Raw genomic sequence first — 12500 nt, forward strand, 5'->3', positions numbered from 1 at the left:
CCTCTCATTTGTATCTGTAATCTTCACCAGCACATGTAATCTTTGTTAGAGAGTAATTCCGTCATTCCCAGTTCACAATAGTCCTGCATGCGATGTTAAACATGGCAGTTTGTTTGTGATTCAGGTTGCTGAAACAATTTGCTCAATTTGAGTTTCGTCGGGCTTTCCTTTGTCCGCGCTTCACTCTCTCGTTAGTCCTTTTCTTTCTGAATGTGTCACTCTCGCGTTTCCGTCAGGATCGGGTTTCAAAAGCACGTCAATAATCAAGCGCATGTTATTATCATGAGCTCAAGAAGTTTGTTATTTCAGATATTGACACGTACGCGAGCTTAAGCAAGAAAGCGAAACCGCTCGCGCTTCAGGCTGGCTCGTAAAAAACTAAAGGGCTCAGGGTGGCTTTGTGGCTGTTTATTGAGACGACGACAAGGTTTGTTTAAGCTCGGGTCGACCATGGCTCGTTATTATATGTATTATTATATGTATGTAAAGCGTTTAATAATACATATAATATTTTAATACATATAACATTATTATATGTATATAAAGCGTAAATATATATATATATATATATATATATATATATATATATATATATATATATATATATATATATATATATATATATATATATTTATACAACAGTTCTGTCTGGTTCTCAAATCTGATTGGCTGATAGCTGTGCGATATTCTGCAATATCAGAACTCCTACAGCCTCTTTACCCTTTGTGTATTACTCCGCCCAGATACAACCAGCAAAAAGCAGACACTACAGATCTAAATGTTAATAGATGCACACTCAATTTTTTAACTGTCAGCTAATGATTTGAATCCGGAAGAAAGTAGTTCCTCATACAAAAGGGTTTTTGAGACTCTCCATGTTTGATTTTGTTTTTATATACACAATTATGCCGTCAAACTGTTGTATAAACGCAGTATCACACTCGTAGCAGTGCGATATGGCTGTATATCGGCACTGGTGGAGCCACTAAGGCACCAACCACCAACGCACGCCTCCCACCAGTGCCGATATACAGCCATATCGCACTGCTACTCGTGTGATATTGCTTATATATATATCACTTGCTTTTATATATATATATTTACGCTGTATTCTCGGCTGTGTATTTTAAACATGGGGGTACCTTTTCTTGGTTTGGTACTCTTTTGAAAGGTTGCCGTAAAAGTTGTACGGTACGGTACGGTTTGGTACGTCTTTTGATGGTGGAAACGGCCATAAAAGCGTACCAAACCAAACCGTAGTTTACCACTCAGTGGAAACGGGCCATTATTTATCAGGGGTCGCCACAGCAGAATGAACCGCCTCTGTATTATTTGATTTAAATGAAAATAAATGGAAAACTGATGTTCGAAATGAGCTGCTTTTACATTTATTTTTTAGTCATTCATTCATTCATTATAATTTATTTAGTTAAGTTGCAAGTAAATTGCAACCTTATTTTTTATTTATTGTAAGATTATGTACCTCACAATGACCTCACCACTGAGTATTTCCAGGAAATACAAATAATGAAATAAAATATCAATAAAAGTCAAGGTTGTTCGATATTCCTGCTTGTTTTGTTCAGGGAAACATTGTGCTGGCTGCAGAATCAGTGTCGGAGCAGAGCCAGTGGGTGGAGATGCTGCAAGAGTCCGGAAAAGTGTGAGTGACCAAAATTATAACACCACAAAATTAAAATTCTTTTTATGAAGGTATTTTATATTTAAAACAGTTTGTTTGCAATGTTTTATACAGTTTATATTCATTGATTTATTTTCTTTAAAGCACATGGAAGAACGCACAGCTGGGCGAAGCTATGATTGAGAGTCTTGAAGCTCAAGGGTTACAACTTGCTAAGGAAAAGCAAGAATACCTTGGTATGACTTTTTTCTTTTTTCATTCACTTTTTAAAATAGTAAACATACAATACATTTTAATGAGATCCAGACTGTTAAGAGTGACCTGTTCTGTCTGTGTTGATTTTGGTAGATAAACTCATGGAGGAAACTGAGGAGCTGTGCTTGCAAAGAGAACAGAAAGCTGTAAGTTTTCTAATATGGATAAATTTACACCCGCAGATGTTCAATTCTTTAGTTTATTACAAATACAGTTGAAGTCAGATTTATAAGCTTTCTGTGCATTTTAAAAGTGATTGGTGAATTAATACGTCTGTGCATTCATGTGATTGTATCTGTGATTTGTAAGGAGCTGGAGAGACTGAATCAGTTGCTGGAGGAAGAAAAGCAGAAGTTTGAGGAAGTGGTCCAAGAGCTGAGAACAGAACAAGAGCAAATTAAACTGTAAGTCTTTGGGCTCTATTTTAACAACCTAGGCGCAAAGTCTGAAGTGCAGGGTGCTTTTTGCTATTTTAAGGATGGAAAAATATGCTCTGCGCCGTGCATGGTCCAACAGGGTTGAGCTTATGCTCTTAATGAGTTCTGGGTGTGTTTTGAGAATAAAACCAATCAGAGTCTCATCTCCCATTCCCTTTAAGAGTCAGTTACGTCGAGCCATGGCCGGACTTTGTAAGTGTAAAAAGTGAACACTTCACTAACAAGAAAACAGTTAAACAGCATCTGCAGTATGAGGATAAAGAATGAGCCTCCTCCATTCGGCCTTTTTACTTTCACTTTTAATTTGTTTCGTGGATAAGGAAACGTGTTGGACGCACTCACTGAAGACATCCATAAGCCTACACAATTAATTTTGTTTTTTAAGCGCAAAAATTTGTTTCAAAACTATTTCTAAATTCAGTTCTAATTTCCAGCAAATGAATAAATGAACAATAATAACAAAGTGTGGTCAAAAAACTGAGTTATATCCAAACACATGATTCTTCTTGTTCTTCTCTTATATGTCCCATATAGTCCAAAACCTGACAGGTATACAAATCTCAGCTTGTTTTTAGTAAAGCAAATATAAATATGCATTTAATAAATAATACAATTTTTTTTTTTGATTCGGACATGCCTTTAATGCTTTTGTGCCCTGTGCTTTAGACTTTGCGCCTAGATCGTTAAAATAGAGCCCTTGATCTCTTTTTTTTTTTTTTGTGATCAACGTTATATTGACTTTAGATTAACAAAACAAAAAGACATACAAACAAACTGGGGAGGGGGAGCAACAGACGTATCAACAATTTTCAATCTGAAAGATTTACATTGACAAAAAAAAACACTTTACATTGTCATTCCTTTAGATAGCCCAAAATGCTGGAAGAAAGGCATTGCCATGCATCAATGGTACTAGGTCTAGCCTTATTCATTTGTGCTATTGTAGCTTCACAAGTCACTATTTTAAAGAGCCAATGAATCCAAAATGTTTTTGCACGCAGTGTGTGCGGAGAAAAACAATTTTGTATGACTGTAAAACCAGCAAACAGCATTCTCTTCTTTAGTGTACTTGTACAGAAATTAGTATCTTCATTGAGAAGACATAAACCAGGATTAGACCCATAATCAACTTGTAGTAAAAAGGACAAAACAGAATTTACTTGAGACCACAGGACGGCAACAATTGGACATTTCCAAAACATATGAAGAAAATTATCCGAGGATACAGTGTTACAGATATAACAGTTGTAGTTAGACTGCAGTTTCATTTTAAACCTTTTATAAGGAGTTATGTATGCTCTATGTATAATTTTGAAATGGATAAGACGGTGAGCTAAGTTTTCAGAGGTTGAGATTAGGTTAGACTACACACTGGCCCAGTCAATCGAAAAATCTGTTAGTTCACGATTCCACATAAGTTTGATAGAAATAGGCTTTGAAGTGTGATCATTAAGTTTGCTATGTATTACCGAAACAGATGGTCGACCTGAGGGTGGTGAGATCCAATCCCACTGCCATTGATCTCTTTATAATAAAAAAAAACAAAGTAATAGAAGTAATAAAAAAGTAATAAAAAAAGTGTTAAAGAGACTCTTAAAATTTATAAATAAATTGTTACAAAGTTTTGTGCAATGGTAAAGTGTAAATGCTGAAAAATCAAGGCAAACTTTAAGATGTAAATAATAACACTAAACCTCAAACTATGTAAACAACACAATTTTGATAATCAAATCTGAGCTTTCAAGTTAAGGAACCAGCCATCATTACAAAATTTGAAGCAGGATGACTACAATACCCCCATGCTAAAAAAAAGCTTTCAGATGGGGTGCTGGTGGCTGGGATGCACAAGAAAAGAAACCAAAAAGCCACTCTGATGACATCCTTACATTTTTTTTTATTTACAATCTCTGCAAGCCAGTGCACTCATTTTCACGTGTGTTGTTATTCTGAACTGAAGTGACAATCACAACCCAACATTTACACGTGAGCGCGTGGTTTCCTTCACCATTTTTAATGCGCTTTGCGTACATGCTCCCCTGTCATCTTTATGTAACTAGGCAACCATCAACCAACTCAGAGGAGGATAAATGGACAAACCATTGCAGCAGCTCTGATACAAGTTTATGAAGAAAATTAAAAAGCACTGCAGTGTTTGGGTGTGCCGTGTTGGTAATTATCCTACCGTTAATACTGAAATGTGTAAATTCCATACAAAGTGTGAAGCAGATTGGTTAGTACTCACATGAATAGCAGTGTGCTTGCGACATTCGGAAAGTTTAGATGTTTTTCAGCTGTAGGTGTAACTGGAAAATCCCAACTGCCTCTATTGGAAATAGTTCCTTTTACACATTGATACCGGTAAATATATGGAAAATTTCCGGAACGACTTTACCGGTAAATTTAAAAAAAAACGTTGTTCACACAGGCAAGGACGTTACGGAATTTTTTTCGCAAAAGAGAAAATCCATTCCAAAATACCGGTAAATTCTGACATCATTAACCATAAATGACCTCTAAACGGCTGCGCTTGTATTTGTAAACATTTGACTACATCACAAACTTTTTGGATGGATCAGTATTGTGAACATATACATAACACAGAGATGTACATGATATGGGTGTGTGCTGGCGCTCACGGGCTGTTTCCCGGGCACTCGCAAAGCTTGAAGGTAAACAAACAACGGCTTATCATAAGCATCTTATCGATAAATATTAACACGGTTGGCATTAAGATGAACATATAAACGTTATCTGACTAATATCTAGCAGTTAAATGTGTCTGGAAAAATATTCAAAGGCTTTTATTCTCATAAACCGCGAGGATGTGAATATGTCTGACTGTACTGATTGGCTACAGTAGACGTCTCACGTCAGCACGTTCTAGATGTGCGTGTGCTCTTTCCGGCAATCTTCCGGCATTCACACAGTGCAGCATTCCAGCAAACAACTACTCTTTCCGGAAAATAGCCAGAACAAATTTACCGGTATTTTCAAAAAGGGCCTGTTCACACATACACAACTTTCCGATAAATTGCCGGTAATTTTCCGAAAAGGTCTGTATGTGTAAAAGGGGCTAATGACAAACTTACACCTAAAGCTTATTGGCATTGCTTCCAAGGTGCACATTCAGTGGCTACATTTTAATAAAACTATAGCGCTTCATAGCGAAACTTCATACTGAATTTTTTTAATCATTATTGACAATGGTGTACAGTCAATAAATACTGATACCGATTTTATTGCCAAGCTCTAGTAGAGAGCTCCCTTTAGTGGATCTGTCATCTGAAACAAGCAACTAAACGCAAACGGAGCAACAAATTTTATGTTTCACAGAAATGTAGGCTGAGGCATGCATTTCCAATAGGAGCCTGGGCTGATGATATCACTCACTCAGATTGATTGTGCAGTTTATCCTGGATAGAGATTAAGGGCCCTATCATACACCTGGCGCAGTGTGGCGCAAGACGCGGCGCAATAGTCTATTGGTAGTTTCAGCTTGGCGCAAGAGCCGTTTTGAGGCGTTGCGCTACGCTGTTTAAATAGCAAATGCATTAGCGCTCATTTGTGCGCCCATAGGCGTTCAGGTCTAAAAAGGAAGGCGTTCTGAGGCAGACAGAGTTGCGCTTTGCTTACGCACTGCTTAATACCCACGAGAGAGAGCAATATGCAAATATCTTTACATATGAAAAAATGTAAATATTAAAGATATATATAGTATATAATAAGAATAGATATAGAATATAAATATAAAGGATTAAAATATTACAAAACATTATTTTCTAGCCTACATAAATATGAAAAACCACTGCTTTTATGTCTTCTTCATCTCGGGAGGCTTTTTCAGTTCATTCATAACAATTTGCTTTTGTATAATGTTATTATTATTAGCAGTATTATTTATTATATCCATATTTATATTTGTTTTATTAAAACAAGCTTAGATTTGCCCACCTGTCAGGTTTTAGACCATATGGGGCACAGCATGTGTTTAGGATATAACTCAGGTTTTTGACCACACTTCGTTATTATTGTTCATTTATTCGTTTGCTGAAATTAGAACTGAGTTTAGAAATAGTTTTGAAACGAATATTTGCGCTTAACAAACAAAAGTATTTATTTATAGACTAATTGATGTCTGTGCGTAAAGGTTTCCCTATCCAAGAGCGAAAGTGAAAGTGATCCATTATCTCTCATTCTCAGGCAGTAGATGCTCTGTTTAACAGTTTTCTGTTAAAAAAACTGTTAACTGTTAACTGTTTGCTTGTGAAATGCTAATTTTTTTCCACTTAGACTTACTTTGCGTCCTGTAAATAGCGAATGCGCTCTTGGCGCGATGCAGCTGGGTCTTAAAGGGAATGGGAGATGAGACTCTAATTGGTTTATTCTCAAAACACACCTATAACTCATTAGGAAAATAAACTCAACCCTTTTAGACCATGCGCCGCGACGCAAGGTAGATTTCCCGTCCTTAAATTAGCAAAAACGCGTCCTGATACGCCCTGAAAGCGTTTGCGCCCTGCGTTTTGCGCTCTGCGCATGGACCGTCAAAATAGAGCCCTAAGATCTGAACATGTTCTTCTCTTCTGTGTTGGTAGAGATCTGGACGGGACTGCTCAGTGTCTGAAAGGAGTGGAAAATGAGAAAGAGGAGCTTCATAATCTTTCCACACTTCTGCAGAAGTCTTTGGAGGTATCAAACACAACACTTGAAGCAATCATGAATGTGTTTGATAGGTCTAATATGAGAACGCTGAGACTGAGAGGGGTCATAGTAGCACTTTACAGTGAAGTTCTGTTTATAAATGATGAGGTTCAATTTGCCAGGACTGAAAATGTTTCTGAAAAAGCCAATAAAAAATGCTGGTGTCTCTTCAGGAGTTGTCCCAGGAGAAAAAGCGCACCCTCGAGCTGCTGCGAGAGAGGGGACAGGATGTGGCTGAAACAGGGAGTGATCGTCGGGGATCTTTAGACTCCCAGAATCCTCAGATGCAGCTTCAGGGCAACCTGCGGCAAATCGAGGAGCAGATGAGGAGCCTGCTGAAAGAGAAAGAGCAAGCAGAAGAGAGGTGAGATGATCTGATTAAGAAGAGCATTTCATATTAAATGCTTATTTTCAGATTTAGACTTCTGGGATTTAAGTGATAGTTCACTTACATCATTTACTTTCCATCTACCTGTTAAAAACATAATATGATAATATAATATAAAAATAGATTTTTTTGCTGTCATATATATATACAGTTGAAGTCCGATTTATTAGCCCCCCTTAGAATTTTTTTGTCTTTTTAAAATATTTCCTAAATGATGATTAATGCTGTGTTCACACCAGACGTGGATGGAGCGTCAAGCACGAGTGATTTACATGTTAAGTCAATGCATATGCGCGAATAGATATCCTGCGGCGTGAATGGTGAGGCGCGAATGGCGAAAAGCTGGATGCACCTCTTAAAGGATCGAGTAGACTCAGACACGGCCCTAAACGTATCGATGCTGTTTTTCAGCCTTCATAAAGCACATAAACACAGTTATTTTCTTAATAAAATCCATGTTAGCCATTTAGCAACGAAGCTAGAGTCACCAGACAGATAGAAGCCCTGCCCATCACTTGAATCCATGTCTGTCCTGAGTTGAATTTGACGCTCGAATGAAGTGGATTTTGATGCGCGAATGAAGCGAGTAAACTCAAATGTTCATGCGGCTATTTACGTGCAAATAGCGCGATTTATTTGAGCGTTCCGCATCTGGTGTGAACACAGCATAACAGAGCAGGGAAATTTTCACAGTATGTCCAATGATATTTTTTTTTCTTCTGGAGAAAGTCTTATTTGTTTTATTTCGGCTAGAATAAAAGCAGTTTTAAATTTTTTAAAACCATTTTAAGATCAAAATTATTAGCCCCTTTAAGCTATTTTTCCCCGATAGTCTACAGAACAAACCACTGTTATACAATAACTTGCCTAATTACCCTAACCTGCCTAGTTCACCCCATTAACCTATTGAAGCCTTTAAATGTCACTTAAAGCTGTATAGAAGTGTCTTGAAAAAAGTCTAGTAAAATATCATTTACTGTCGTTATGTCATCATTAAAATAAATTGTTAGAAAGTTATTAGAAATGAGTTGTGAGGCTAATAGTTCTGACTTCAACTATATATATATATATATATATATATATATATATATATATATATATATATATATATATATATATATATATCAGGGTGTCCACAGGGGTCTTAAAAAATATTAAAAGTTGATAAATCAATTATTAGAAAATGAAGGCCCTTAAATAGTATTAAACAGTCTTAGTCATGTTTCTACAAGGTCAAAGTGTTGTCCAAAGTGTTTGACTCCAAAGAAACATAAATATATTTATTTTCCTCCTAATATTAACAATGGCATGCTAGATTCGCGCATCCGGCCAAGCTTCTCCAGCTGTGTGAGGTGACATAATTTGTGACAAACGCGGTACGTGATGTGACGCTCTCCACATAGTGAAGCGAAACCATAGAGCGAAACAGATGGCACAATAAGAAAATGTAAGTTTTTGTACTCCTGGTTGGAGAAAGATGAGTTTAAACAGTGACTGTCGCTGAAAACAACCACATGATTTTTTCTTTTAAGCTTTGTTTATTTTGAGCTTATCGGAGTACTGTTGCACAGTTGTGCTTCATTCATTCATTTAAGTACAACTGTTTATTAACAATAGTTTATTAAGTTAAAGGTTTGATACTGATCAGAACTTGAAGTGTTGACAAGGTCTTAAAATATTTTGAAAAAATCTTTAAAAAGTCTTAAAAAGGTATTGCCGTTGCCTTTAGGATCCCTGCATATACCCTGTATATACAGTTGAAGTCAGAATTATTAGCCCCCGTTTATTTTTTTCCCAATTTATGTTTTACAAACTTTTATTTTATCTTTGCCATGATGACAGTAAATAAAATATGACTAGATATTTTTCAAGACACTTCTATACAGCTTAAAGTGACATTTAAAGGCTTAACTAGGTTAATTAGGTTAACTAGGCAGGTTAGGGTAATTAGGCAAGTTATTGTATAACGATGGTTTGTTCTGTAGACTATCGAAAGAAAATATAGCTTCAAGGGGCTAATAATTTTGACTTTAAAATGAACTTCTTTTGTTCTAGCCGAAGTAAAACAAATCAGACTTTCTCTAGAGGAAAAATATCATACAAATCAGACATACTGTGAAAATTTCCCTGCCCTGTTAAACATCATTTGGGAAATATTTAAAAAATAGAAAAAAATCAAAGGGGCTAATAATTCTGACTTCAACTGTACATATTATTTGGAACCACTTGTGAACACAGTTTGTCCAGGACAGGAAGTGCATTAGTGACAATGGAAATGTACATTGATCCCTAAATAAGCCAGTCTATTGATTAGATGTGAGTGAAGCAGAAAACAAAAAGAGTGGATTGACTAGTGGGGCTAAATGACCTCAAAATAAGGATTTATATAAATGTGACTGTGCTGTTCGGTCCATTATGCATGACACAACACGATTTTCAATTACAACCTGATCAAATCTAATTGATTTTTTTTTCTTACTTTGTTAAAAATAAATCTTATATCATCACCATACTGACACAGAGGAACATTTTTTAAATAGGTAACACACAGTATATTAGTGAACACATTGATTGATAAATGCTTAATAATATTATCAAGGATTTATTTTCCTATCGGCTGATACAAAATGATTTAGGAGGTTTTTGTTTATGAAGTTACCGAAAAAAATAGTAGTGGTATATTTTGCATTTGAATTGTAAATGGGTTCACACATTGGATGATATGCTTAGTGCTACATACTTTAAAAAAAACTATATATATATATATATATATATATATATATATATATATATATATATATATATATATATATATATATATATATATATATATATATGAGCAATATCACACGAGTAGCTGTGCGATATGGCTGTATATCAGCACTGGTGGGAGGTGTGCGTTGGCATGAGGCCGTAATCCGAGCAGTCCCACCAGTGCTGATATACAGCCATATCGCACTGCTACGAGTCTGATATTGCATTTATATAACAGTTCAACGGCACAATTGTGTATATAAATAAGAAAATCAAACACGAAGAGTCTAAAAACCCTCTTTTTTTTATTAGGAACTACTTTCTTCCGCCATTCATTCACATCTGCAGCTGACGTCAAAACAGCTGAAGCCGTTACTAATTCACCAACGTCACTTTAGAGCTAGTGTTTGAATGACTCTATGTCTAAACTGATGACAAAACTGCTGATTTTGCTCACATTTTAAGATTATAAGGCTGAACATGACATGAAATGCCATCCATCTACAGAGATATCTTTTTACAGTGTTACAGTTTACAGTATTTCTCTGTTGCAAACAGGATTTCACAATAATGAACCCCGAAAACAACAACAAATCCACTTACGTTACCAGACTGCTGTTGTGTTTGCAATAAGGAAAAACGCTAAACACATGCGGACTTTGCCTATTTCAATCTGCTAGGTGTTCGGATTGCTCCAGGGAGGGGTTGAGAACAGGGTGCAGCGGGTTTTGGGCGGCCGATGCGATCGGTTACTGTACCAAAGTTGAAAAACGGAAATGTTGGCAGGTGTGCTTACCAGTTTAATATTGGTTTGATCTGCTGTAGTTAGAAATCAGACTGTTAAGCTTCTAAGTGTAAGAGCTTATTATGAAGTTCTGTCGCCACCTTGTGGATAGAAAGCATCAGCTGTCCCTGACGAGCTCTCTCAGAAATTGTAAATATTTTAAAATAGGCACTATTCTTGCAAATGAACTTGCAATCTAAACAACTATATTACATTATATACATATTTTGTTGTCTAACTGCAGTAATATTTGTCAAACTGTGGTGTCTGCTTGTTGCTGGCTGTATGTGGGTGGAGTGATACATAAAGGGCAAAGAGGCTGTTCGGGTGCTGATATTACTTAAATATATCACGGCTATCAGCCAATCAGATTCAAGAACCAATATATATATATATATATATATATATATATACAATTGAAGTCAGAATTATTACCCCCCCCTGTTTATTTTTTTCCACAATTTCTGTTTAATGTAGAGAATATTTTTTAGCACATTTCTAAATATAATAGTTTTAATAACTCATCTCTAAAACCGGGTTATTTTATCTTTGCCATGATGACAGTAAATAATATTTGATTAGATATTCTTCAAGACACTTCTATACAGCTTAAAGTGACATTAAAAGGCTTAACTAGGTTAATTAGGTTAACTAGACAGGTTAGTGTAAATAGGCAAGTTATTGTATAACGATGGTTTGTTCCGTAGACTATCGAAAAAGGGCTAATAATTTCGTCCCTAAAATGGTTTTCAAAAAATTATTTTTTAAACAATAATCTGGACAAACTAAAGACATTTTGCAAACGTTTACCCATTGCACAACCCCCAAAAATTAGAAAAAAGAAGAGAAAGGCAGGGAGAATGATAGCTAAAAAGCATAAATAAATATTCATTTAGAATCACGGATGACTTATTTAAGCGCAATAGCCTAAATAAATGTAATAAAATAATAATATTAATAATCATAAAAATAATAATAATTAAACAATGAAAATATATAGCCTTTCCCAATCCTGACATAGCTGCGTTTTTAAAACAGCGCAAACAATTCATAGTCTAATAACCCCTTATGGTTATGTTATATTAGTCGGCTCTGTATGAATAACTGAAGACGCTCCTTTAATGCATTCGCTCGTTATGTTAAATTATTTTAGATTACACCTCCCATTCATGGCCAACCTTAAATCATACCTGAACACTCTAACAGTTCCAAGTAAACTGTTTTGTGTGGCATTCTCATAAAATCTCTCTGGTTTTGCATATCTTTGTTCTTAATTGTTTTTAGCCCTGGCAATGATGTTCATCTATTTTGTATTATTATAATATGTCCTCTCTGGTTTCTCTTACGTTTATATTCTTTAGCTGTCAATATAATACTTAGTTAATAAAGATAGAGCATGTGTAACATCATATTCATCAAAAGATATGTGAATGTAACGCCACCGGTCTGAGCTGGGCACGATACCGGCATGGGAGACAAATGCAATGAGGAGGCTAAAGATTGCAGAACAATGTCTGTCGCTGGATCAGAGGAGTGAGG

General features: G+C 35.8%; 1 protein-coding gene across 2 annotated transcripts in view; it reads left to right on the forward strand.

Annotated features, from left to right (window-relative positions):
* Positions 1 to 12500, forward strand: part of plekhd1 (pleckstrin homology domain containing, family D (with coiled-coil domains) member 1) — a 41793-nt gene that overhangs the window by 13570 nt on the left and 15723 nt on the right. For both annotated transcript variants that reach the window (XM_073927680.1, XM_073927681.1), the window contains 6 exons: positions 1587 to 1663; positions 1787 to 1878; positions 1991 to 2043; positions 2207 to 2301; positions 6930 to 7023; positions 7209 to 7399. In XM_073927680.1, the coding sequence (XP_073783781.1) occupies positions 1587 to 1663; positions 1787 to 1878; positions 1991 to 2043; positions 2207 to 2301; positions 6930 to 7023; positions 7209 to 7399 (602 nt within the window). The remainder of the gene's footprint in view (positions 1 to 1586; positions 1664 to 1786; positions 1879 to 1990; positions 2044 to 2206; positions 2302 to 6929; positions 7024 to 7208; positions 7400 to 12500) is intronic.

The sequence above is a fragment of the Danio rerio genome, chromosome 17 (genome assembly GCF_049306965.1).
Source record: "Danio rerio strain Tuebingen ecotype United States chromosome 17, GRCz12tu, whole genome shotgun sequence".
NCBI classification, from domain to species: Eukaryota; Metazoa; Chordata; class Actinopteri; order Cypriniformes; family Danionidae; genus Danio; species Danio rerio.